This window comes from Bos taurus, chromosome 6 (genome assembly GCF_002263795.3).
Source record: "Bos taurus isolate L1 Dominette 01449 registration number 42190680 breed Hereford chromosome 6, ARS-UCD2.0, whole genome shotgun sequence".
NCBI classification, from domain to species: Eukaryota; Metazoa; Chordata; class Mammalia; order Artiodactyla; family Bovidae; genus Bos; species Bos taurus.
The window spans coordinates 105,723,876-105,751,649 of NC_037333.1; the positions used below are offsets into that span (position 1 = coordinate 105,723,876).

Consider the following 27,774-nt stretch of genomic DNA (forward strand, 5'->3'; position numbering starts at 1 on the left):
TGACAGAGGATGAGATGGCTGGATGGCATCACTGACTCGATGGACGTGAGTCTGAGTGAACTCTGGGAGTTGGTGATGGACAGGGAGGCCTGGCGTGCTGCGATTCATGGGGTTGCAAAGAGTCAGACATGACTGAGCGACTGAACTGAACTGAACAGCTGATTAACAATGTTGTGATAGTGTCAGGTGAACAGTGAAGTGACTCAGCCGTAGATACACATGTAACCAGTCTCCCACAAACTATCCATCCAGGCTGCCACACAACACCGAGTGGAGTTCCCTGTGCCATGCAGTAGATTACCCATTTTCAATACAGCAGAGTGTACATGTCCATCACAAAGGAGCCTCATGTTAAATAGCAGAAAAGCAATATAAAGCTTAAATTTACCATGCCAACCGTTTTAAGTATACTGTCCAGTCATGGTTAAGAATATTCACACCATTGTGCAACCAAACTTCACAATATTTTGCCAAAGGAAACTCTATATACTTTAAACAGCTACTTATTTGCCCTGCCCCAGTCACTGGCAATGGCTGTTCTACCTTCTACAGGTTGTCCTGTGACAACCTGGGGGGGGGGCGGTGAGATGGTGGGGAAGATGGGAGAATGGTTCAGGAGGGAGGGGACATTTGTATACCTGTGGCTGATTTGTATTGATGTGTGGCAGAGGCCAACACAGTATTGTAGAGCAGTTGTCCTCCAATAATTGTATTTTGTTCTGTACTTCTCAAAAACAAATGAGCCAAAAAAATAAATAAACTCACTGAAGGAATTTAAAAAAAGGGAAAGAAATTGACACTAGATGGATGATGCTTAAAGAGATTATGTTAAGTGAAATAAGCAATAAAAAGCAAGTACAGTAAATGCTTTTGACCCAGCTGATATATTTGAAGGGGAAAGCATGAGCATATATTCACACTGTGTATGTACCCATATGTGTGTGCAAGTGCATAAATATATAATCTATTTCTATATCATCCTCTCATTATGTTTATTCATTCTTTGTAAAACTGCCCAGTGGCTCAGAGTAAATAGCCGTAGTTACAAAGGCCATTTAGAATTTCACGTTAGAAAATCAGAATTCTAGATTATGGAATTGTAAGATATCTTAGACCAGAATTTTGCAAGCTTAGCTGCAGGTTAGACTCAGTTGTGCATTAGTAGAACGGCCCACTGTTCAGGTATTCTGATTTCTTTGGTCTGGGGAAAGTTGCTGAAATTTTGTCTGGAGCTTCCTTGATGATTCTAATGGTCAGTCAGATTTAAAATCTACTGCCTTGAACAAACTGGGTTAATGGTTTTCACAGAGGAAGGCGTGCTCCCTCCAAGGTGTAGCAGAACAAAATCTTGTGTGTATGTACAGTGTGTATATTTGTGTGTGTGTATGTGTGTGTGTGTGTAGGGAGAGAAGAAAATTTCCATTTTACACTCATGTAACCTTTGATACGTAACTGCCTTCCCTGAGTTGACAAATACTCGAGATACTTCTGCAGGGTACTGCGATAGAGACAGCTCTGTGAACCATTCCTCTACAGTCAGATGCTGCTCAGACTTTAACAAGCTTATATAAATCAACTGGGGATCTTGCGAAAGTACAGATTCAGATTTAACATCCTCAGATAGAAAACTCATGATTATGATGTTATGATGATTTGATTTGTTTTCTGGTCTGTGTATGGGCAGCTTCACATCCAATATGACTCTACAGCTGAACTCAAAAAAACTACCATTTGGGAAGGTTGATGAGAGCAACTGCTGAGGGACCAAGATCTGGCTAAAAGCAAAGCCATCTCAAGTCATGAAAGGGAGACACCTCTCCTATTTAGGAAGGAGATTATTGGCACAGAGCAGAACTGCAGAGAGAGAAACAGAAGCAAGGACTGAAGGGAGGGATTCATGACCTCCAAGCCAGATAGAAGCCTGTAGCAAATATTGCTGAGACTGTCAAAGTAACCCTACTTTGCCCCCCAAGAGGGGTCTAAGTCTCTTGTTGGGTTATGCTTCTGTGTCACCCTGGTGTCAACCACGTGCCCAGTGCCCACCTGTGATACCCAGGCATCACCTGGTTACCATGGGCTACCCCTGGGCAGTCTTCCTTTCCAGGCCAGATCCTTCTTCCCAGAAAAAGGGTTAATATATCCAGGGAGTTATTAACAGGTAAAACTTCCTGAATATTGTATGGCTATAAAACAGCAGGGCAAAGCAAGGGTTGATAGTAGGGTCTGCCTGACTCTGTAATCCTTGTTCTTTCTCACATGACTGCTCTTTTCACACAGAGGAGAAAAACAGTACTGCCTCTCCAAACGGCAAAATAAATAGCTTGATTTTAAAATCAGGGCACCCAATTTTCCCAATTTAAAGGACTTTTGTTTTTCATTATAAATATTTCTTATACTTTGGAGGCCTGCTATCTTTTTTACTACATCCGAAATGGGATGAATTTTTGCTGATTCAGATACACATTTAGACAGGATCCTAAACCAGCCGCAGCACCCGCTCTGGGTGTTCCACAGACAGAAAGCTGGATTCCAGGCTCTCTCTGTGGGAATAAGTGTGCATGCTGCGGTTCTGTTAATTTTCATTTCACACCCTGGTGGGAGGTGGATGGGTGGTATTTCTGGATGCCCTCCTGGCATTCCGATGCTGGGTATCTAGTCTCTGCCTAACCCCACATCCCCGACTGCACTGGGGAAGAACAAGGAACCTCCTGCAGAAATCACTGAGCACCCACACATCCTCAAGCCCGGCCTTTCCACGTGGGCACACCGCATCCTTCCGGCGGTTCTCCCCAGCACCCTACTCCCGTCCCCATGGAGGAGACGCTAGGTGCACGCTCAAGGCGACCTTGCGGTACTTACGGTCTGTTCATCTTTCTTGGCACCCGGCAAATGAGAGGGATCTTCAACTCAGCCTGTGGAAACAAAAGCAAGCTCATTACTGGGCCTTCCGCAACATGTTTTAATTCTGGTGAACAGGCTCCTGTCGCTTCCTGTTAAGACGGGATGCAGGTGGCAGCTTAGAGGAAACGACAGAGAGAGAATCAATCCAGGTTGATAATTGGTTTATTTCGGGAGGGGATGGGGGAGAGGACGTCTTCCCTGACACGCTGTCCTCTTTCTGTCAGCATTCATGTCAGCATTCATCCAATCTGCCCCCCGGGGAGCTGGGCAAACCTATCCTGAGCAAGCCTGGTTTTGCCTGACGTGCCATCGCGTGCTTCCCCTGGGCGCCCAGGGTGCATTAGCCCAAGCTCTGCTCTGGGGAGCCCAAGTGCGTGCAGAAAGGATGCTTTTCCTTTCAGAGTGCGACTTCGCCATGAAATATTTATTGGGAGTTACATTTATATACCGCGTCACGTAGGACACCACAGTTTATTTGTGGCTTGTATTCGCTTGCGTTGGAGAGATCATTAGTCCCACTTAGCATATAAATCAGCAGCAGAGACCCTGAGAGTATTCAACAAGGACTTTACATCCATGATCCCCATTTAGCTGCACAGAGACTCTGGGAGGTATAAAGGATATTACCCATGGGATCAGTTGGGGTTCCAGCAAGAAACAGATGGCACCCTCAAATTGGGTAATCTGAGAACAGTTTAATAAAGAGACGGTTTAAAAGGTCTGGGCAGGGTGTAGGGGATCCCAAAGGACTGTGAAGGGCCTGAGGGGCTGTGCCTGTGCATGTGCCAGGAGGGGTCAAGGGAGCCAGTGGTCATGGGGATCCAGAAGCAGGCTGATGGGAAAAGAACTGTGACTTTCAGGTGAGGGACTCGCAGGGATTGAGCTGTGGTGGGTGGAATAAAAATCTGCATCTCATGGGTCTCCTGCCCTGAATCTCTTCCACTGACCAAACTCAACAGGAAGCCAAGTGTGAGGAGCCATTGGTATGACTTCTATCCATCAGCCTCCTGGGGCTCCAAGCTAGTGCAGTGGGGTAGAGAGTGGATTTCACTTTTAAAGAGAATGAGATCCTTGGAGGTTAAATTATGCACCCAAGGTCACCCATCTGCAATAAGAGCCCAAATCTACAGGACTCAAGCATTCCATTTCCTAGCAATTCAACCATATTGCCCACTGAGCTTTAGGTACTCCTATATCATTCTGCCATCCATATGTCCGTCTATCCATCCACCCATCCATTCATTCATCTATCCAATAGCATTTACTGAAAACTAACTTTATTCAAATATTGTGCCTTCCCTCCAGGCATGCCTAAAACTCAGTATAAGGTAGATTCTATTCTAACTCCCCCTATGATGGTTGTTAGCAAAGTGCTTTGTAAAAACAGATGCAGATAAAACAGAATGAATTCTGACTCTGTCTTGGACAGCCCAGGGGATCTTCATAAAGGAGATCATACTTGATCTGGATCTTGCAGATTAAGTCAGCATCTTCTTGGTTTATGGAAGTTGTTCTGGGTAAATGGGGTGCCCTGTGCAAGGGTGTGAAGATGTTAGAATATATAGTGTGACACAGAGACTTTGCATGGCTTGATGGGATCACAGAGGCCAGCGGCTTGGATATTGGTAGCATGTGAAAAAGAACCTGGGAAGGTCTATTGGGTTTTGATTGTCAAGGACCATGTGCGACAAAGGATGGGATTTGGATTTGAGCTGTGTGATCTTGGACCACTGGCTTCAAGAAAATTACTAAAAAACTGGGACTAAACTCCAGTTCCCCAGATACCCTATGTCCTACCCTACAGCAAGCCTCACCCTGTGCTTCTAGGTCAACAAAGGATACAGGGAAAGGGGGGTTGGCCTTTAGGTACTCTGGCCATTCTCTCTGGATGACTGTGGAGTGTCCAGTTCACGGCCTCTTTGTAAGTTGTCTTGTCCAATGAGGAAGAGGACTTCATCAATATAACACAAGCAATGGACATCAGTTCCTGGAAGAGTCCTGGACTGAAAACTGACCTCCAGTGCTGTCATTAACCAGCACATGACCTTGTAGGAGCACTTGGCCTCTCTTCCTTTATAAATGGGAATGTCCATGTTATCTCTTTCCAGTATTAAGTGTGAAATAAGCTGATGCTCTGGAAATATGCTACAAACTATAAACATTATGGAAATATGGATATGTCTTCCCTTGCATAACAAAGTAAAGCTTACAAGTTGTTTTAACATTGGTCATATTATATTTGGATATGTACGGTTATGGACAGGGTTCCCTGGTAGCTCAGCTGGTAAAGAATATGCCTGCAATTCAGGAGACCCTGGTTTGATTCCTAGGTTGGGAAGATCCCTGAAGAAGGGATAAGCTACCCACTCCAGTATTCTTGGGCTTCCCTGGTGGCTCAGATGGTAAAGAATCTACCTGAAATGTGGGAGACTTGGGTTCAATCCCTGGGTTGCTAAGATGCCCTGGAGGAGGGCATGGTAACCCACTCTAGTATTCTTGCCTGGAGAATCCCCATGAACAGAGGAGCCTGGTGGGAATCAGTCCATGGGGTCACAAAGAGTTGGATACGACTGAGTGACTAAGCACAGAGCATGGTTATGGACATTGATTTTTGGATATTAATATTTAGAGTAATTCAGTGACTTGATTACAGTAATGCAGGTCAAATTTGTAACCCCTTTCCCACTTTGGGAGCATTTATGATTTTGAATGTCTTGCTTATAATATAATTCCTTTGAAATGAGTCGCCAGTCCAGGTTTGATGCACGGTACTGGATGCTTGGGGCTGGTGCACTGGGACGACCCAGAGGGAGGGTAGGGGAGGGAGGAGGGAGGAGGGTTCAGGATAGGGAACGCGGGTATACCTGTGGTGGATTCATTTCGATATTTGGCAAAACTAATACAATATTGTAAAGTTTAAAAATAAAATAAAATTAAAAAATATATATAATTCCTTCATTCCTTTGAGTTCATTAACCAGGAGTTTTAAGTTATGCTGAAATGAGTCAAAATAAGGCTATCTTTGTGGAGGGTTACCTACCCCTGTGCCTAGCTTTCAGCTCAAGCTTATGTACAATGTGAAGAAATCACAGGTACAGGGTATTTTCCTCCAAAGCTTATAACCTAGGATCAGAGGCCTTGGGGAGGTGGTCAGGAAAGCTCTTTTCCAGCCATCCACGGTGTAGCCTTGAACAAAGCATTGGAATGTTCTGGACCTCATTGTTTTTTCCATCTGAATAATGAAAAGGTTGGGCCCAATAGGTCTCTTCCAGCTCAAAGATTCCTTTAAAAAATCCATTTAAAAACTGCAATCCCTCCATACTTGGTGACAAAGAATGGTTTAAAAAAGTTGGAAGTATGTTATTATGTTTCTCACATTTTATTGTTTTCTTTAATAGAGCTCCTTGCAGAGCAAAATTGCAGAAAGACTTTTGACAAAGTGCTAACACTTAGGGCATCAGCAGTGGACAGAGGAGTGGTTGGGGAAGGAATTCTTAGCTTTTGCTTTGTACCTAAACCTTTGAAAATTATGCAATCTGTAACATCAGTGCTTATTAGGTTTGTATTTTAAAATCTTAGTAAAAGTTTAAAAGAGAGATTTTACTAGCAGCTTTTAAGAGATGTGAGCAATGTATTGTACAAAAATAATTTTAAAATGTTATGAAGGGATCCCAACTTCTCTGGCATTTCAAGAGCAAAACTGGGGTCTTACTGACCCATATCAGAGGATGAGTCAGCCAAGTGGTGCTGTCCACAAGACAGAATGGATGGCCCTCCGTGAGGAGTACAGGGCTTTGCTCTACTCAGAATGTCTAAGCCCCGTCTGAGAGCGCTGAGGTCTTACCTGATCTGAGTCATTTTTGTAAAGGATGTGGTGAGAATGGGATGTGGTGAATCAGACAAAGATTCATGTCCGTCAGTTCTACAAATGTGACCTATTAAAGACCATGCCCGTCCCTTCCCGACATATACACTTTTTAAAAAGATGGAACAAACACTGAGCATCTACTGTGTCCCCAGCTGCTGTCACAGTAACCCCATATGATCTGTATTATCATTCTTATTTTCTACAAAACCAAACCGAACATTCAGAGGTGGCAGGTAGCCTGCTCTACAAGATGGTTTTACAAACCACTGGACTTCAAATGTTTCAGTTAGGTGTTGGGACACCTTGTCTACCTGCTGTGAGCCTCAGTTTGCCTATCTATAAAATGGGGGTAACATAATAGCTGTCAGTAAGACTCTTGTCAGGAAGACATGAGAACAGAAGATAGTTAAGACATGGAGAAATGGTGATTCACATTAACTTGAACTTTTATAATTAAATGCCTTATGTCACTTTTGGGTTTTAGTCTCCAGAAATAAGAAGTGCTTACCTGCAAATCATGACCACCAGATGAGGGAGGTGTGGATTCTTTCTTGGGTTGGCCAAAAAGTTCATTTGGATTTTTCCATAACTTGTTATGGAAACCTGAACAAACTTTTTGGCCAATGCAATATATTGATGCCTCCAAAAGTCTGAGTCAGCTCTACAGGCTGGAGTCCAGATATTGGTATTTTTTAAATACCCCAGGCATGTTATTGGGCAGTGAGGCAGAGGAAGTGGATGTAAGAACCTCAGTTCACTCATTTCCGTCTGCTCCACACCCACCACTCACTAACACTTTTCACTCTTACAGAAAGTACAATAACCACACTTGATTCTCCTAGCAGTCCTGTGTGCATGCTCAGTCACTTCAGTTGTGTCTAACTCTTTGTGACCCAATGGACTGCCTGCCAGGCTCCTCTGTCCATGGGATCCTTCAGGCAAGAATACTGGAGTGGGTTGCCATGCCCTCCTCAGAATTTATTCATGTATTCAGCAAACATGTACTGAGGTCTGCTAAGTGCTGGACATGGTCCAGATACTAGGGATTAGACACCACAGAGCAAGGCTCTGCCCTCATAGCATTTGTCTGCTTTTTCCATAGTACTTCGTTTTATTTTTTATTATTGCTTTATTGAGGTATAGTTGCTTTACGATATTGTGCCAGTTTCTGCTGTACAATGAAGTGAATCAGCTATATGTATACATACACGTCCTCCCTTTCAGCCGCCCCTCTCGGTCGTCACTGAGCTGAGCTTCCTGGGCTGTGATAGCAGGTTCCCCCTGGGTACCTGTTTGGACATTGTAGTGTGCATAGGTCAACCCCAATCTCCCAGCTCATCCCTTCTTCCTCCCACCATGTCCATGGCTGTTTTCTATGTCTCTATTCCTTTCTTGCAAATAGGTTTATCTGTACTACGTTTATAGGTTCCACATATGTGCATTAATATAGATTATTTTTCTCTCTCTGACTTCGCTCTATACGACAGTCTCGAGGTCCATCCACGTCTCCACAAATGACCCAGTTTTGTTCCTTTTTAGTGGCCAAGCAATATTCTGTTGTATATAAATGCCATATCTTCCTTTTCATTCATCGTTGACGGACATTTAGGTTGTTTCCATGTCCTGGCTATTGTGACGTGCGTGTGTCATTTTGAATTATGGTTTTGTCAGGGTGTATGCTCGGTAGTGAAATTGCTTCTGGGTTATACGGTTGTCTTATTTTTACTTTTTAGGAAACCACCATACTGTTCTCCATAGTGCCATAAATAACTCTAAGGGAGTGAGATTAAAGATGCATATCTATAAATAATAGAGGAACATAAGGAGCTAGAGGGATACAGTGGAGGCATGCCCAGAGGGGATCCACCAGTTCCCTGTGGGTCAGGAACTTCTTCCCAAGGCCCCTGTAATTTTCCTTAGAAATAACCCTGACCCCTAGTTGGGACATGATAATGGGAGTGGGGAAGGGTCTCCAGGCTGAGGAACCTTTCCCCACAGCCCCCACTGCCACCCCCAGGGCTGCAGGTCTTTCTCCAGGAATCTCCATGATCTAGAGGTGATCTGAGATAAAATAGCACCATTAGATACTTGCCTTCATTCAGGCACCCTGAGAGGCTGCAGCATCCCAGAAATGGGGACATTTCATCGTGTTTTGTGCATTCATTTTCTATAGGAACTGAGGCATTGATTTCAGTTTCTCTTCCCAGTTAGCCACAGAAATAAAGCCAAAGCATGGCTCTTGCTGAAAGGGAAGTGATGCTCCAGTGCCATCTGTCAGTCACAGCAGGGCGCTTATTACAAATGGTGCTAGCATGTCAAGAGTTGGTTCTGCCATGGGGATGCTGCCTGAATCCTGCCTGTACCAAGAGACTGTACCTGGCCTCCTAGGTCCCATGGTCAGGAAGGGTCTGAGCAGGAAGAGACCCTGGGCCCTCTGGGAATCCACAGAAAGAAGATACCTTTTTCCTTTTTCATGACGCCTGTTTATTTCTCCAACAAGGGAAAATACCAATGGCATTAAGAGGTAGAAGCCAATACAGGGCTAATCATAAATGCCACGCCGAGTGCTAGAGTTGCCTGAATGTACACCAGGCTCCAAAGCCTAAGAGAAAGGGCTGGAATATGCTCGTCATTAATTTATTTTGCCATGTGCATCTATGCATTCATTTCAGTAATACAGTTCCCCTGGGGTTTACAGACCCCTAGGCTTCTGGGGTGGGGAAGGCAATGGCACCCCACTCCAGTACTCTTGCCTGGAAAATCCCATGGACGGAGGAGCCTGGTAGGCTGCAATCTATGGGGTTGCTAGGAGTTGGACATGACTGAGCAACTTCCCTTTCACTTTTCACTTTCATGCACTGGAGAAGGCAATGGCAACCCACTCCAGTGTTCTTGCCTGGAGAATCCCAGGGACAGGGGAGCCTGGTCGGCTGCCGTCTCTGGGGTCACACAGAGTCGGACACGACTGAAGCGACTTAGCAGCAGCAGCAGCAGCAGCAGCAGGCTTCTGGGGTGCCCCGGGAGTCCAAAATGAACCTGTTTGAGAAATAGCTGTTCCATCCATCCCTGCCCTCCCTATCGGTCTCTTTCACCTCCCTCAAGGTATAAAGAGGGCCATGTCAAGAGAGGTGCACGGCTTGACTGGGATTCTGAGAGTAAAGGGGTTCCTATCCTAGTCATCCATTTGGGCCATTAATCCCACCATTTTGGAGATGATCCCCAAGATTTGCTCACTTTGTAGGTTGAAAAGTATTTTGTAAAGGTAATGGATTTGATGGTTAAAACATATCAATATTTCAGAAAAAACTGAAATTAAAGAAACAAGATTCTATAGACTGGGAGCGTGCTTAAAACCTCCAAAAGAATGTACATTAAATTTGGGCATTAAAACCAGAAAGGCTACTTCTGAGCTTGTAACCCACTTGGGGTCTCAGTGGATGTGTTAGGAAGGAAAGAATTGCTTTATGAATAGATGGAATTTGGGGGAGAATCTTAATCCCAAAATAATTAATACCCTTATGGTATCATAAGCAGTTTAAACAATTGGAAACATGTAAAGTAACAAATCGTATTTCCTTGTTATCCAGGAACTCTTGTTCTCCACTGGGAGTTCACCCATGCTACCAAACTGAGACATTTTTATCATAAATATTTCTGCTGCATTTCAACCTGATCTGAAATTAATATTTCATGAAGGGAAAACAATGCTTTTGCAGTAAGGACATTTTTTTTTACTCTCAAGTATTTCTCACTTATTCCTCAAAGATGAAGCTTATAAAAATACTAGCCTCTGTTTATTGCAAAGTTTAAGAAACATAGTTGTAATAATGATAAGGTACTTAAATAGATATAGGAAATGACCAGAAGCAAACTAAGAATTGCTGAAGAGGATGTTAGAATCAGTCATAAAGGTAAGGTGTATAACTGCAACCAAAACTGGGTCAAGGCTGGAGGAGCAGGTCTAAATTAAAAGTGGCTGCTTTTTCTTATTAAAACAAGAAAAGAAATGAATATAAAATAAATGCAGCCTTCATCTGATTCCCTACACAATCGCACCCAGTATACATAAAGTGATGGCTGTTATTTGGAGTTGAAGGAGGGTGTGACATGTGGACGTTTGTATATTTTGTGAGGAGGGGCAGGAAGTGTGTGTGTGTGTGTGTGTGTGTGCATGGTGCACAAATTTTGAGCAAACATATTGAAATCAAGATTTCTCAGATGCAGATATTCATTTATTTGGTCCTCACCATATGTAATTTTCCTCTATTTTCATATCACAAATGACTAAGTTACATTTTAAAGGTACACATAGTTAGAGAAAGATATATGCTGATTGGATTTCTAATTCTACGTCCTGGTCAGGACAATCAGCTAAATTTAATTTAACTTTTAATTTTATTGGATTTTTGATGAATGGAGGCATTTGAAGTCAAGTGGATTGCTATTATAGATTTTTTAAAAAGAAATATGGGAGATTGCTTTCCTAGTTTTTCTACTAAGTATGGACATATTTTTAAAAAAGATTTTGCAACTGTCTTGATAACAAATAACTTCCCTTCAATATCTTAAGGCCATGTTCATGTGCATCCATTTTTAATATTAAGTGATTTTGAAAACACCCTTAATGAACTGGGTGCAGTCTATTGCTTTGGAATTTATTCCTCTTAGTGTTTTTGATTTTCAAAAGCCATCTCTTTTTCTCTTCTGCAGAAAGAGTTCCTTTTTTTTTCCAGTAGCAAAATTAGTAAGATTTTCCCTGTCCCCCTTTCCCTTACTTTGTAGTAAATGGCCTCTCTATCCTCTCTTCTCCTCATTCACTCATTTTGCTTTCACATGTTCCTCTCTCCCCTTTGTCCTCCCTTCCTTCTTCCCCAACTTCCTCCTCCTTTCCCTCCACCCTTCCCCTTTCTGCACTTTTCTCATTAATATTATTTTACTGTTCAGATAAAATGGAACTAGAGCAAAATAAAATGTAGATTATCAGGAGCCTAGTTTGGTGTTTTCTTATTTTTTCAAAGTTTACTTGTTGACCCCGCTCCTTTTCTCATTTGGCACTCAGAGATGATGCTAGAAGCACACTGACTGGGGGCAGGTGCTGCCAGGCCTGGGATTCCCGGGTGGCTCAGGGATAAACAATCCGCCTGCAATGCAGGAGGCACAAATTCGATCCCTGGGTTGGGAAGACCCCCGTGTAGAAGGAAATGGCAACACACTCCAGTATTCTGGCATGGAAATCCCATGGGCAGAGGAGCCTGGTGGGATACAGTCTTTGAGGTTGCAGAAGAGTCCGACATGACTTAGTGACTAAACAACCACTGCCAGGCCCAGATTAATCCCAACTGTGATGAATTCTCCACTGATTGATTAATGCATTAGGGCAGAACCAAAGGAGAATTTTGGGAGAAAGAAAGATGTAAGAAAATAAACTGAGATTTAGGGATGGGCCTGTTTATCTGTCAGTCAGAACATATAGGGCAGCCTACCTCCCACGGAAGTTTCATGTCCAATGGTGAAAGCACTGTTATTCTGCAAGCAGTTATTTGTTAGACACTTGCTGTATGCTAGTCATCTCTGAGGACCTGTTTCACCATAAGGACTTCAAAGAAGTGTTGAAGGAAACCTAAAAATACACGAAGAGGCCTGAAAAGCCAGTATTCCCTAATGGCTCAGGCAGTAAAGAATCCGCCTGCGATGTGGGAGACCTGGCTTCAATCCCTGGGTTGGGAAGATCCCCTGGAGAAGGAAATGGCAACCCACTCCAGTATTCTTTTCTGGAGAATTCCCTGGACAGAGGAGCCTGGCGGCTACCGTCCATGGGGTTGCAAAGAGTTGGACAGGGCTAAGTGACTTTCACTTTCAAGAATAATATAATTTAATAATAATGATAATGTTGATGATGATACTATTTACTGAATGCCAGAACCCTATGTAACATCCTGTGTAATTTAGACTCCATTGTAAGGCAACAATCTGAGTGACCCAGATTTTTCAGTATTGAACCATTCTGTCATTGCATTCAGCACAAGTCCTCTTGAGCCAAATCTGTCCAGCAGACACATTCACAGTATGGATTCAGATGAGACCATCACTTGATTTGTGACTTAAAGCGCATTTAGAACTTAATTCCTGAACTGAACTTCCTCCATGTAATTAAGGTTTTCCTTATCCGCTTTTCTATTCAGGATTGCTTCCCTAGCCAGGGGCAAGGCAGGTCTCTAAGTCCAGGTATGCCAGATTGTACAATGAATTGTACAACTGAGCCTCTATATCTCTCTTCTGAAAAAATGGGGATATAAGACCTCATGATTATGGAAGTGAAAGTATTTTGTAAACTATTAACTGTTAGGCAAATCTAGTTCAACAAGCAACTATTGAGCAATTTCTATGTACCACGAAGAATACTGAGGATATAAAATTGACAAGGAAAGTATTCTAAAGGAGTTGGCATCATTTTTCATTAAATCTTTGTGTTTTCAGGAGATAAGTACATTTGGGGAGTTGGAAGATACTCCTAAGGCTTTGATAAATGGCTGATTAAAATAAATGGAAAAATGACAAGATTACCTTTCTGTAGAAATCACCTTATAATAAGACTTCTTTAGGTCAACATTCTTAGAAAGAGACCCAAACTCCCAAAGATTCTAATGATGGTTTGTCTGAATATAAAATAACTCATGATAACAGTGCTAAAAATGATAATGTAGCCACTCTCATTTATATTGCACTTCATACTTGTTAGACACTATAATACGTAAATTTTACATACTACATCTCATTTCTCACCACACATTCAGAAGTTAGGTATTGCCAATTCCAATTGGTAAATAATAGCCTAAGTTTCTGAGAAGTTAAATAGCTTGTCTAAAATCATCCTGCTAGGAAGGGAAGGTTTGAACTCAACCCCAGGCTATCTATTTCTCACCAGATGGATGGGGTGGTTTAGTAGGGAGAACTTGGTAACAGAAATAGGAGTCTGGGATGAGCAGAGTGTGGAGGTGTTCTCTGGGAGGGACCAGAGAGACATGGAGCTGGCCAGCAGATCCCTAGACTTGCCCAGCTCTATGAATATTCATAAGTAGCCGTGAGGTGCGGGGGAGGGCACAGACTGGCTCCCAGGTGCCTATCAAGTCATTAGATCATCAGTAGCTGGGCAAATCCAGCTACTGTAATGACACAGCTTGGACTCTGTGCTCATCAAGCTAGCTCCTGACAGTTATTTGATATCTCGTGTAGATTTACCTGTTGGGAGGGAACTTACAACTTGAATACACCCTTCACACTTGAACAAAGTCACAGAAGATGGATGTATGGGCCAGAATACCAGAGTGAGACAATGCTCTCAAATCCTGTTAACTCAGAGTGCCTCGTATAAAATTAGTCTTTCTGAATCTGCTGATTCGATAATGAAACGTGGGTCCTTGGGTGCCCTGTATAGGCTCAATTCTTTCAGATGTTGGGCTTGACTACTGGCCACCCTTCATCTTTATCTCATGCTAGAATCAACAGAAAAGACATCACAATAAGGGTTGTGCCCTCAAACACATGGCTACTGAATTGCCGTGTTATGTCCAGACCTTCTGGCTTATCTTATTGTTGGGGGCCAGAGTGAGGTACTCCGCCCGTGACAAAGGTCATGAGGAAGGAGGCTCGACATATGCAAAGGCGGGATCGAGCCTCAGGAGTCCCCCTGGAAATCCTCGAGCGTCTACCCCCATAACCAGAGCCTGCCTACTTTACTACTTTACTACTTTGTGCTCTTACCTACATCTCTGACTTTACGGGGGGCTGTCCCCCACCACCTCTTTCGGAGAAGGAGTTAACCTAGAGCTCCAGTCAATAAAAACTCTTGGGTGTGACAAGAGTGTTTTAACCTACAAACTCCTCTGAAGGTTCTCTAGCCTGCCTGACAGGCTCGTCCGGCCACATGTGATTGCTCACAGCCTCCCAACCGTGAGAGGCACGAGATGCTTTAAACCCTCTAAAAACAGGTTCTTTAGAGAAGTTAGAAAACTATAAGTATAGTGGGCTAATTAGAAATTGTGTTGGTGAAGGGTTTTTCATTTGTTGAGCCAATGTTTGTTGCTAAGTCTCCACATCCCCTGCCCTTACACACATTAATGAATATATAGAATTAACCTTTGATATTAATCACGTTAGACCTTAGGCTAAGTAAATTCTTTCCTTAACTAAAACCCACTACACCCTCACCCTGTAGGAATGTAACTTTATTTGGGTGGCGTCTGTTTTGAGAATAATCAGCCCTGGAGAAATAAGTGTCCTGACTGACTGACCGCTGTCACAAGGAGAGGGTCGTAAATTGTCAGCAGGCCCCCCTGGCCAGAAGATGATGTAACACCCCTAAGACCTCTGTATACATTTGTGTGAAGCACCTGACTTTAATAAAAGTCAGGACTGCTGTCCCCACGTGACTTTTGTATAACATCTCAGTGTATAAAAACAGACTCTGGAAAATAAAGAATTGGGATCAGTTTCTCGAAACACTGGTCTCCCCATGTCGCTCTCTCTCTCACTCTGGCTGAGTCTCCATCTGGAGCGCGGAACCCACCATGCTTACTAATTATGCCTGGGCTTCTAAGATCCGACCGGGGAGGCCTCAGTGTCTCCTCTCCTTCGGGAGAACGGAAGGACGCCTGCGGCCTACGTAAGTGGTGCAAACTTCTTGTCTTGAAGTTTTATTGGTCTCCCGCGTAAACCAAGCTACTCAGCCTCTTTTCTCCACTGAATTTTCCTACTGAGCTATCCTTATTCTATTACTCTTTATATCTCTAATTAATATCTAATTGAAGCTATCGTATCCTGATCCTCGCCTACGCCGTCTCTCCTTCGAATACCCTGGATCAGCCGGGGCTGGTCCCCGGCATCTTATTTCATAGCACACATAGCTATTCACAGAGACATCTAAACTGGTGGGGTTCTAATTCTCAGGCTTAGATGTTTGGGAAGCAATGTTTCAGTGAGCATCACCAATGAAGTACAAAAATCCAAACTCACACACATATTTTACTATTGCTAATGGTATATCTGGGAGTCCTAAAATGCTATTGGTTAGTTGGAAGGACACTGATGCTATGATCATGACCCTGAACACATTCAGCAGGACCCTGATGGTGTGCAGTGCAAAGAGCAGGAGCTTGGGATTTCAACAGACTTGGCTCCTCTTTCTGCTGTGAAATGGACAATGTATGGAGTCTCTCTGAACCTTGGTATCCTCTTTTACAGAGTGAGAACTAATTTATCTACTAAAACAGTAGAAAACAGTGAGTATTCATTGCCCAGCACACAGCAGGCATTCAAATGGCAATTTTTTCTGGTCACTGGTATTTGGAGAACAGGATTAAAATTAAACCGATTAACCTTAATTTTGAATAAACATGATGATGATTCCCAAAGTATTCTGTCTGTTAAAGTAACAAAAATAGCAAAATTTCTATGATTACGGTTTCCCATAATTCTGGTTTTCATGATCATTTTTCCTTATCAAGCCACTCCTATCTAACCTATATAATCTGATGTTTCTCAGTCTTATTGGTAAGTTACTTCCCCAAATTGCTGAAAGTTTTGTTCAATCTGTTAAAAATCTTAAATCTGACTTAGCTTTAGCCACTTATCTCTATTCAATAATTTAACTCCTTTGAACATTTTTTTCATGCTAGGAAGGGTAGGCACAACTTGGAGCAACCGTCCAGAACTCAAGTCTTGGTGGACCTTGGCGATTGCCTACGAGGGTGAACCTAACTGCTTTGTGTGATGGCATTCGTAAAATGGTACTTCCAGCACTAGCTCAGCTATCTGTTGTGATGTGGCAGCAACACTATAGAGTTGCCATTTATCTGTTTCCTGAATGTCTCCTCTGTGTCAGACACAATATATACATTCACTTTCATCCTCATAGTAACCTCTAGTGTGTACTAACCCACACCATTTCAGACTACATAATACAAAAACAGCTAACCAAAACTCAGAGAGATAAGTCACTTACCCCCAAACACATATTTAAATCACACACCACATTCATACTCGTTTTGACTGATCTCAAAGCCTCTTTTCCATATCACCACACTGTCCGTCCTCATCAACTTTTTGAGCCTCAGTTTCAACATCTAACATTGCCCTGCCTACTTCATTAAGCAGTTAAAATCATTAAATTAAAAAAAAAAGTGCCCAAGGACTCTGTTGATTCTATGAGGCTATGCAACTATGGTATATTACTATTCTCTAATGAGTTTATAAAAATAAAATATTCATAAAATTTTCTATATTAATAAATTCCATGCTGATTGTGAGCATGTTTTAAGCATAAGGCCAGAGCTGATGTGGGGTGAGGAAAAGAAAGTAATGGAGAAAAAATCAACATTTATTGAGCACATACTTAATTGTTATTACTTAGTTGCTCAGTCATGTCTGACTCTTTGCAACCCCATGAACTACAACATGCCAGGCTTCCCTTTCACTACCTCCCAGAGTTTGCTCAAACTCGTGCATTGAGTCAATGATCCCATCCAATCATCTTATCCTCTGTCATCTCCTTCTCCTCCTGCCCTCAATTTCCCAGCATCTGAGTCTTTTCCAATGAGAGAGAGAAAAACAAACAAACAAACATTTATTGAGCACATATTAAGTATTGTTGGCCAAAATGTTTGGGTTTTTTAGTTACATCTTACGGAAACACTCAAATGAACTTCTTGGCCAACCCGATATTAATATATGCTGTATGTTATTTAATATAAATATCATATTATTGAGGCTAAAAAGAGTTGTCAGTACTAGTGATGTGCTCTTGCTCCATTATAAAGATGTAGGACTGGAGGGAATAAAGTAGCATATCTGGTCAAGCTGTGGAATTTGGATCCTGATCAACTTACTCAGATGTAAAATCCTATAGTCTTTTCAAGAGAGCACCTGACTTACGGCAAAGTGAGCTAGAAACAGGTTCCTGGGCGTTAAGCCAGGGTTGGCCAGGTGGTACAGAAAACCATAATCTTTGGTTTTAGAATGGAGCTGTTCATAAAATCATCTGAAAGAGCTCCTTGGAGAAAATAAAAGCAATGTCACCATTAAGAGGGCTGGGGTAAGGATCTCAGGTGGTTAAGAATCTACCTGTCAATGCCGAGGCCATGAGTCTGGTCCTTGGTCTGGGAAGATTCCACCTGCCGTGGAGCATCTAAGCCTGTACACCACGACTACTGAGCCTGCAGTCCTACCGAGGTTGTGCTCCACAGCAGGAGAAGCCCTGTAATGAGAAGCCTGCAGTGAAGAGTAGCCATTTGCTGCAACCAGAGAAAGCCTGTGCACAGCAACAAAGTCCCAGTAGAGACAAAAATAATAATAATTAATTAAAAGTAGGGCTGGTGTAAAAAACCACTCTAGGAATGGATTCAAAGTGAGTTCTATGAAGCTGCAAATAAACAGTGGCCACCTTTTATATCAGCCAGTGAAAGTGAAGTCACTCCATTGTGTCCGACTCTTTGCGACCCCGCGGACTGTAGCCCACCAGGCTCCTCTGTCCATGGGATTCTCCAGGCAAGAAAGAATACTGGAGTGGGTTGCCATTTCCTTCTCCAATATCAGCCAGAATCAGGTGCAAATCAGGGTAGTTTTCTATTCAGTTACTGATATTAGTGACAGGACAACTTTGAATATTAACTTGGCCACTTGAGTTCTTCATCTGTTAACCAGGCAAAACAATATCTAACTCTCAAGTTTGGGTGTAAGGATTAAGTGAGTTAATGCATATAGACTGGTTCATTTAATTGCTAAGTCATGTCCGACTCATTATGACCCTGTGGACTGTAGCCTACCAGGCTTCTCTGTCCAGGGGATTTTCAAGGTAAGAATACTGGAGTGGATTGCTATAGACTGGTTGGTAAGAGCTAAATAAACCCCAGTTAGCCTTCTTGCTTCTTTAGGGCATATTTTATCTTAAGTTTCTCAGATAATTTCTGAAGCTATGTTCTTTGCTGACCTCGTTTGCCTAACCTACAACTGACTTCTCGATTTTTGAGATAACTGTTCCTAACTTACAACTGACTTTCTGATTTTTGACATAACTGTTCCCTGTGCTCTGGGTGGTCCTTGGAGATACAAAGGAACAGCATTGAGAGGTCATGCTGCAATAGAGGGGCTTCCCAGGTGGCATTAGAGATAAAGAATCCACCTGCCAATGCAGGAGAGATGTAAGAGAGGACAGTTTGATCCCTGGGTGGGAAAGATCCCCTGGAGGAGGGAATGGAAACCCAGTCCAGTATTCTTACCTGGAGAATCCCATGGACAGAAGAGCCTGGTGGGCTATGGTCCATAGGGTTGCAAAGAGTTGAACATGACTGAAACAATTTAACATGCACATACACCACAATAAAGAGAGATAATTAGATAAGTAAATGGGTACCTCCTAGTAAAATCAGTGCTGATGAAGTCCAACTACATCAGTATCCTTTAAAGTATAGACACTTTGATGACACATTCTCTTTTCTGTCTTATTCTAACTCTATCATTTGTTTATCTCTAAGAAGAAGAGACATCTAGAAGAGATGCCTCCTGGCACCCGTAGAGGGTGGGCATTTCGATGCAACTTCACTCTCCCTCTTGAGCTCCTTGCCCCTGGAGAGGGAAGACAATGAGCATGATTGCTAAGTCCATACTCCTTGAGCCCAACACAGAAAAAAAAACAAAAACAAAACAAACCACTTCAATGTAGAACATTTAAGAAATATCCACCCACAAAGGCTCCAGGAGTTAACTTCTACTTTCAATGGCCTACTTTGAATGGAGGTTGCCTTTCCAGGTGGCTGTTGTCATGAACATCAGTCAAGAAAGCTGGTGACCAGCCTGACCTTAAATCTGAATTGCCAACAGTCAGAAGATTGAAAACATTTCATCTTTAAATTTTTGTGGGTCAGTATCTCGATTCTTTCTTCCAGCAGAAGAAAGGGATCTTTAAAAACCGATCAAGGGAGCTGGTTTCTTTTCTCCCTTTCTACGCTTTATAGATGGCCCAGAATTCATGTTAGAAAACACCTTTTATTCTTGCTGTCAGCTCTCTCTTAATGATCCTCTACGACAGTGAGATGACCACTCAGATGAGGCTGGCCTATAAGGTTTACCTGAGCAGTGTCGGGAGTGCAAACAGCCTTGTGCTGAGATGTCCCTTGCGTGAGGGGTCCGTGAGGGCATTACGGAGAACTCCAGGAGCCGGTAATCCAGGAGGCAGGGGGCTGAAAAATTCTCAATGTTCAGCAGTGTCCTTTAGCAGAACCCTCCTCCTAGGTCCTTTTAGGTTTGGTTTCCTGTGAAATGCAGCCGCAGAGCTTGGGTGGTGTGACCTGTGTAGGGCTGGGACTTCCTCTTCTTGAGTTCAGTGCAATAAATGAAGCTATAGGAGGCTGAGGTCTCCCAACCCGAAGGGTGTCCTTAAACACACATGAGGTCCTCATGTGGCACTTTGAAATTACCAGAACATCTGGAAACATTGCTGAGTAACATGGAAGCATATGGGTTTATATGCACATGGAACCCTGACTGGGTGTCCCTAGCAGTTCAGCTGGTAAAGCATCTGCCTGCAATGCAGGAGACCCCAGTTCAATTCCTGGGTCAGGAAGATGCCCTGGAGAAGGGGTAGGCTACCCACTCCAGTATTCTTGGGCTTCCCTGGTGGCTCAGATGGAAAAGAATCTGCCTGTAATGTGGGAGATGTGGGTTCGATCCCTGGGTTGGCAAGATTCCCAGGAGGAGGGCATGGCCACCTACTCTAGTATTCTTGCCTGAAGAATCCCCAGGGAGAGAGAAGCCTGGCTGGCTTCAGTCCATGAGGTCACAAAGAGTCGGACACGACTGAGTGACTAAGCACACAGCTCAGGAACACTGATTTATCTTGTGACATGATGTTGCTGATGGCTTCCTGAGACATCCCCTCTTCCCCCTGCAAGGCATATGGACCGAATCCTTTAGGTATGATGTAGAGAATGCGGAGTCTGGTCTTTTTCTTGTTGTACTAAATATTTAGTTATGTGATCTTGGACAAGTTGCAGTTTATTTCTCAATCAGTTTCCCTGTCTATGATTGAGAAATAGTAATGTTTATCTTTTAGAGATATTCCAAGAAATGAATGGAATGATGCTCATTTGTTCAATAAATGCATGGGGAAAAGTTTGGGGAACATATTAGTTGCTCAGTATATTTTAATTTTGTTCTACCTTAATCCTAGTTCATTTAGACTGACAGCAAGTCCTTGTAAAGTGCCTGCTGTTCTCTTGGTACTCACTACTCGATACTCTAGTTTTATGTAAATTGATGTTTTATACAAAATGATGTTGAATTCCATAATTATTTAAAATATACTCAAAGGTATAGAAGTTTATATTTTCAGAGATATATAACTCTGATTTTGACTTACCATACACTCCAAAGGGGATGCTAAGGTAAGCACTCATCATGCATGGTGCTCAGTCATGTCCAACTCTGTGAGGCCCCAGGGACTGTAGCCCACCAGGCTCCTCTGCCCAGGGAATTCTCCAGGCAAGAATACTGGTGCGAGGTGCCATTTCTTACTCCAGGGGACCTTCCCGACCCAGGGATCCAACACACATCTCTTGCATCTTCAGCATTGGCAGGCAGATTCTTTCCCACTAGCATCACGTTCGAGGCCCCAAGCACTGGTTAAGTATTACTCATATGCCAGGTACTGTCCTGAGCGATTCGGAGACATTATTCTACTAAATCTTCCTGATAATCAGATGAGGAAAATATGTTTAAATCCCTTTGTAATTGTGAAAACTGAAGCCTAGAGAGACTCCATAATATATCCACCTAATCAGTTAGCTTTTGCTGCATTAGGGGCTCAAAGGAATAACCATTCATTTAGTTTGCTGTTGTGTGGGTCACTTTGTCGGTAGTTTGGGCTGGACCTGTGATCATTACCTGGGGCTATGATAACAGAGTTCCACAAAGTGGGTGCTAAAACAACAGAAATGTGTTGTCTCCCAGTTTTGGAGGCTAGAAGTCTGAATCAAGGTGTTGGCAGGGTTGGTTTCTTCCAAGGGACGTGAGGTAAGGATAAATGGTGGTCGTCATGTTTATACAGCACTCTTCCTGTGTTCACGTCCACATATTTTATTTTTTTAAGCATACCGGTCACGTCTAATTAGGTCTCATCCTAATGACCTCATTTTAAGAGCGTACTCATTGAAAAAGACCCTGATGCTGGGAAAGATTGAAGGCAGGAGGAGAAGGGGACATTAGAGGATGAGATGATTGTATGGCATTATTGACTCAATGGACATGAGTTGAAGCAAACTCTAGGAGAGATGAAGGACAGGGAAGCCTGGAGTGCTGCAGCCCATGGGGTCACAAAGAATTGGACATGACTTAGCAACTGAACAACAGTACTTCTTTAAAGACCTTTTTCCAGGTGAGGTTATATTCTGAGACACTGGAGGTTAGGACTTTAATATACAAATTTGGGGAGGCGGACACAAGCAGGACAATCTGACCATGAGGTGTCTGCTGGAGGGTTGGCAGGCAGCTGAGTGATGTAGAAATGTCCCATTCATGTTTCTGTCAGTTGTCAGGAGGTCATCCAGATGCCTGAGTTCTCCTTTTCAAGGCTTCTCATCATCCAGGAGGCTAGCTAGGACTCATCCACCCCCGGTGAGCCCTGGGTTCCAAGTGCAGCAAGAACGGGAAAGTCTCAGTAATTAAACCTTTTCTGGGATGCTGCTTGCATCCTGTTTACTATGGCTTCATTAGCCAAATCCAAACGCATGGCCAAATCCAAAGGAGTGTGGGAGAAGATCACACAAGGGGTAGAAACAGAAAGGGGATCATTGTGGCATTCATTGACAAATAATAGAGTGCCTATATTTACATCTAGTTAGTGGCTGGACTGCAATGGGAATCCACGTCTATGAAACTCCCTGCTTCATATCAGACAATAGAAAACAGTTTGGTACAATGAAAATATGGCTAATACTGGAGGTGATATTTATAGCCTTTCAGCAATTTCATTTATTCATTCATTAGCTCATCCATCCATTCATTATCTATTGAATATTTACTATGTGCCAAACAGTCCATTAGGTGCTGAAAATACAGTTTGGTGAAAGACAAGCTAATCTTGTCCTCTTGTAACGTTCAGATCAGAGGAAGGGAAAACAAATGAGTGGACTTTGCAAATATCTATAAAACTACAACTTGTGATAAATGCAATGAAGTGACCTAATCAGACATCCATTCAGGTAGCAACACTTCTTGACCTCCCCTACCTGCTATTTGCCAGGCACTGGCTAGGTGTGGGGTACAGAGGTGAAAAAGAAAAATCTTGCTCCTACCCTTATGGAGCTTAAAATCCAATGGATTAGAGCCACACTGAACACAAAATAAAGATCAGGGTGATGCCCCTCTGAGACAGAAACAAAGAAAGCCCTCTGGTGCACTAGAAGAAAATATGCTCTAGTCTGGATTCAGGAATGACTTTCCTTGGGAGGGGGAGTGATGCTAAAGTCAGGGCCTCTAAGATGAGTTGGATTTGCTAGAACAAAAGGAAAATGGAGGAGGGGAGAGGAAGGGAAGGAAGCAGGAAGGAAAAAAGAATGGAAATCGGAAGGGAAGAGGAGGGGAGGGAGGAAGAGTAAATCTAATGTCAGGAAGAAGAGTCAAGGTCAAAAGAATTGTATGACTAAATGCATGGGTGGAAGAGACAGAGGAGCTCAGTGGGGGAATCTAGAAAAGCAAAAGGGGCTTGGAATGCTAAGAACGAAGTGTGATACAGACATAGCTGGGTGGACAAGGAAAATTCTCTCTGAGCCTGAGCCCAGCTACCCACAAGTTCCAACCCATCTCTCCCTCTTTCCTGTTATCTATATTCTACATTCCATGGTCAAAAGAATCTCTCATATTAATTTTCTTCTTTTTAAATTAACAAATTAATTTTAAATGTAAGCTTTTTGTTTTATATTGGGGTGTAACCACTTAACCATGTTGTGATAGCTTCAGGTGCATGGTGAAGGGACTCAGCCATGCATACACATGTATCCGTTATCCCCCAAACTCCGCTCCCATCCAGGCTGCAACATAACATTGAACAGAGTTCCCTGTGCTATACAGCAGGTCCTTGTTGGTTATCCATTTTAAATCTAGCAGTGTGTACGTGCAACTCCCTAACTATACCTTCCCCCTGCCCTTCTCACCTGGTAACCATAAGTTGTGGTACCTATACACCACGGAATATTACTCAACCATTAAAAACAATGAAATAATGTCATTTGAAGTAACATGGATGGATCTAGAGATTGTCAGACTGAGTAAAGCGAACCAGACAAAGAAAGAGAAATATCGTATGACATCCCTTACATGTGAATCTAAAAAAGAAATGATACAAACGAATTTATTTACAAAACAGAACCGTACTTAGAGAATGACTCTTCTTCTGTTTGGATAACAGTTGCTTTTGTATTAATTCCTTCATGAATCCTTATCTCTTGTCCACCACACTGTTCCCCTCAACCAGAGTTTATTGGGTCCATGGTCCCTGAGGGTATTAGGAAAATCCAGAGGAGTTTGGGTTTTGACAGCCAGATTACAATTACCCAGGTGCACCCCTGAAAGACTAGCTGGTCTGGAGCAAAGACTTGACAATTCTGAGTCTCACATTAAAATGAGGGTGGTCATACTTACCTGGCGGGATGATGCGAGGTCAAATTGCTGATCTCCTGTGTGCAGTACTGCACCTGGCATCTAATTGACCTTGGGTGTTTTGGTTTCACCTGGGGTCTCTCACAGTGCCACTAAAGCAGAATACAGGGCCACCAGCAATGCTAGCTGATGGATAAGTGGTCCCCCACGTGTGCGAGTAGAGGATCCAGGATGGGTGCAGAGTCGCCTGTGAGTCTGAGTAGGACAATCCTATGTCAACACTTGATAAGGTGAGTTTGTGCATGCTCAGTCGCTTCAGTCATGTCTGACTCTTCATAACCCCATGGACTGTAACCCATCAGCCTCCTCAATCCACAGGATTCTCCAGGCAAGAATACTGGAGTGGGTTGCCATGCCCTCCTCCAGGGGATCTTCCTGACCCAGGGATCAAACCTGTGTCTCCTGTGTCTAATGCATTGAAGGCAGATTCTTCACCCACTGAGCCAGCAGGGAAGCCGACTGTGAGTTTATCCAGTCTTTACTTTCTAGGTAGTCCACTCAAGCTATGATGCCTTTGGGTAGATCACAAGAAAGACTTACAGAAAAAACAAAACACAATCCTACAAAAAAAGCAGGAATTTTAAAGTCCAAGCACATTCAAGTCAGACTATGGATTCTGAGATGGAGAGAAAGAAGGTCTTTACTGGCTCTTGCAATCCCCCTGGGAGGCAGAGCTCCAAGACTGTCAGGCTTTGGAGTTACACTAGCTTAGCTCAAATCCCTCCTAGCTCCACTAATTGAATGGATTTCAGCAAGTTATCTAATTTAACCAATTTTCTTGTTTCTTGCCTGTGAAAGGGAGTGGGACACTCTTAACCTCGTAGCATTTTTTTCAGTGCATGAAATGATAAAATTATCTCACAAATACATGTAGATCAGAAAATATGTCAACAACATGGAACCCGTTCAGACAGATTTTAAGATATTTTTTCAACTTCTATGAATTTAATGCTTATGAGGAGATACTGAAGTTTTCATCTATACTTTAAAAATAATTTTATTTTTAAACTTTTTATTTTGGAATAATATAGACTCATAAGAAAATGCCAAAATAGTATAGAGAGAGTTCAAAAAGTACTCAGTTTTTCCAGAGAAACTGATTTCTTTTGTTTTTCTTGCTCAATCTCATTTATAATTAGGAAAATGGAAATTTAATCAGAATGAGATACCATTTTAGAGCCCCCAAACAGATGATATTTTAATTTCTTTACTTACTTTTTGAAAGCAATTTTTATTTATTATTTTTATTCTATAACATATGGTTAAATTTAATTTTATTAAATTTTTTGGAGTATAATTGCTTTACAATGTTGTGTTGCTTTCTGCTGTACAATAAAGTGAATTGGCTATATGTATACATGTATCTTCTCCCTCTTAGAACACCATCCCTATACCTGCCCCCACTAAGTCACTACAGAGCACTGAGCTGAGCTCCCTGTACTTTACAGCAGGTTCCCACTAGCTTATTTTATACATGGTAGTGTATTAATGGGAGAGGGCAATGGCACCCCACTCCAGTACTCTTGCCTGGAAAATCCATGGAAGGAGGAGCCTGGTAGGCTGCAGTCCATGAGGTCGCTAAGAGTTGGACACAACTGAGCGACTTCACTTTCACTTTTCACTTTCATGCATTGGAGAAGGCAATGGCAACCCACTCCAGTGTTCTTGCCTGGAGAATCCCAGGGACAGGGGAGCCTGGTGGGCTGCTGTCTCTGGGGTCGCACAGAGTCGGACACGACTAAAGCGACTTAGCAGCAGCAGCAGCAGTGTATTAATGTCAATCCCAATCTCCCAATTCATCCTACTCTCATCCACTTGTTGATTCTCTACATCTGTGTCTCTATTCTTGCCCTGGAAATAGGTTCATCAGTACTGTTTTTTTCTAGATTCCATATGTATGTGTTAATATACACTATTTGTTTTTCTCTTTCTAAACTACTTCACTCTGTAGGACAGGCTCTAAGGCCACGTTCATTGCAGCACTATTTACAATAGCCAGGATATGGAAACAACCTAAATGGCCAGTGACAGATGAATAGATAAAGAACACGTGGTGCATATATACAATGGCATAGCTGCTGCTGCTGCTAAGTCGCTTCAGTCGTATCCGACTCTGTGCAACCCCAGAGACGGCAGCCCACCAGGCTCCCCCGTCCCTGGGATTCTCCAGGCAAGAACACTGGAGTGGGTTGCCATTTCCTTCTCCAATGCATGAAAGTGAAAAGTGAAAGTGAAGTCGCTCAGTCGTGTCTGACCTTCAGCGACCCCATGGACTGCAGCCTACCAGGCTCCTCCATCTATGGGATTTTCCAGGCAAGGATACTGGAGTGGGGTGCCATTGCCTTCTCCCAATGTCATACTACTCAGCCATAAAAAAGAACATGCTACATTTTAATGCTAATTTGGTCTCCAGAGCAAATTTGATATATAGTTTTATTTTAGAAATTGATTTCTTAAAAATAACTGATAGCTTATGGTGAACAATATTGGATTTGTGATCTCTAAAGAAGGTTTAGCTTTGAGATCAGGGCCCATGCTTGAATACTCAGAGTTCTTGTGTGGCAGTAGTTTTATTGCAGTGAAAAAGGACCCAGAAAGCTTCTGACATAGATATAAGAGAGTGCCCCACTTATCAAGTCTTATCCAGGCCTTTTGTACTTTCACCAGACCCACTCCCACAACACACACCTTAAATTAACAAGATTAGAACCAACAGTAGAAAGTTTTACCAGACCCACTGCCACAACATAAGACAAGATTAGTCAGAAGATTCTTGTTCAGTTCAGTTCACAGTGGCTCAGTCCTGAAACATTCTTTGCAACCCCATGGACTGCAGCATACCAGGCTTCCCTGTCCATCACCAACTCCCAGAGTTTACTCAAACTCATGTCCATTGAGTTGATGATGCCATCCAAACATCTCATCTTCTGTCGTCCCATTCTCCTCCTGCCCTCAATCTTTCCCAGCATCAGGGTCTTTTCAAATGAGTCGCTCTTCACATCAGGTGGCCAAAGTATTGGAGTTTCAACTTCAACATCAGTCCTTCCAATGAATATTCAGGACTGATTTCCTTTAGGATGGACTGGTTTGATCTTCTTGCAGTCCAAGGGACTCTCAAGAGTCTTCTCCAACACCACAGAACCAATACAATATTGTAATTAGCCTCCAATTAACATAAATAAATTTAAATTTAAAAAAAGCATCAATTCTTTGGTGCTCAGCTTTCTTTATAGTCCAACTCTCACATCCATACATGACTACTGGAAAAACCATAGCTTTGACTAGATAGACCTTTGTTG

At 42.7% G+C, this 27,774-nt stretch overlaps 1 protein-coding gene across 2 annotated transcripts in view; it reads right to left on the minus strand.

The window, feature by feature from the left end:
• CLNK (cytokine dependent hematopoietic cell linker) overlaps positions 1-20,117 on the minus strand; it is a 208,312-nt gene extending 188,195 nt beyond the window's left edge. Inside the window, exons 1-2 of one of the 2 annotated variants that reach the window (XM_002688459.6) lie at positions 19,891-20,115; positions 2,860-2,912 (exon numbers count right to left, since the gene is read on the minus strand). In XM_002688459.6, coding sequence (XP_002688505.2) covers positions 2,860-2,870 — 11 coding nt within the window. In that variant the 5' untranslated portion in view covers positions 2,871-2,912; positions 19,891-20,115. Of the gene's footprint in view, positions 1-2,859; positions 2,913-19,890 lie in introns of both variants that reach the window. The other variant, XM_059887816.1, reaches the window with a different exon arrangement.
• Between the last annotated feature and the right edge of the window lie 7,657 nt (positions 20,118-27,774).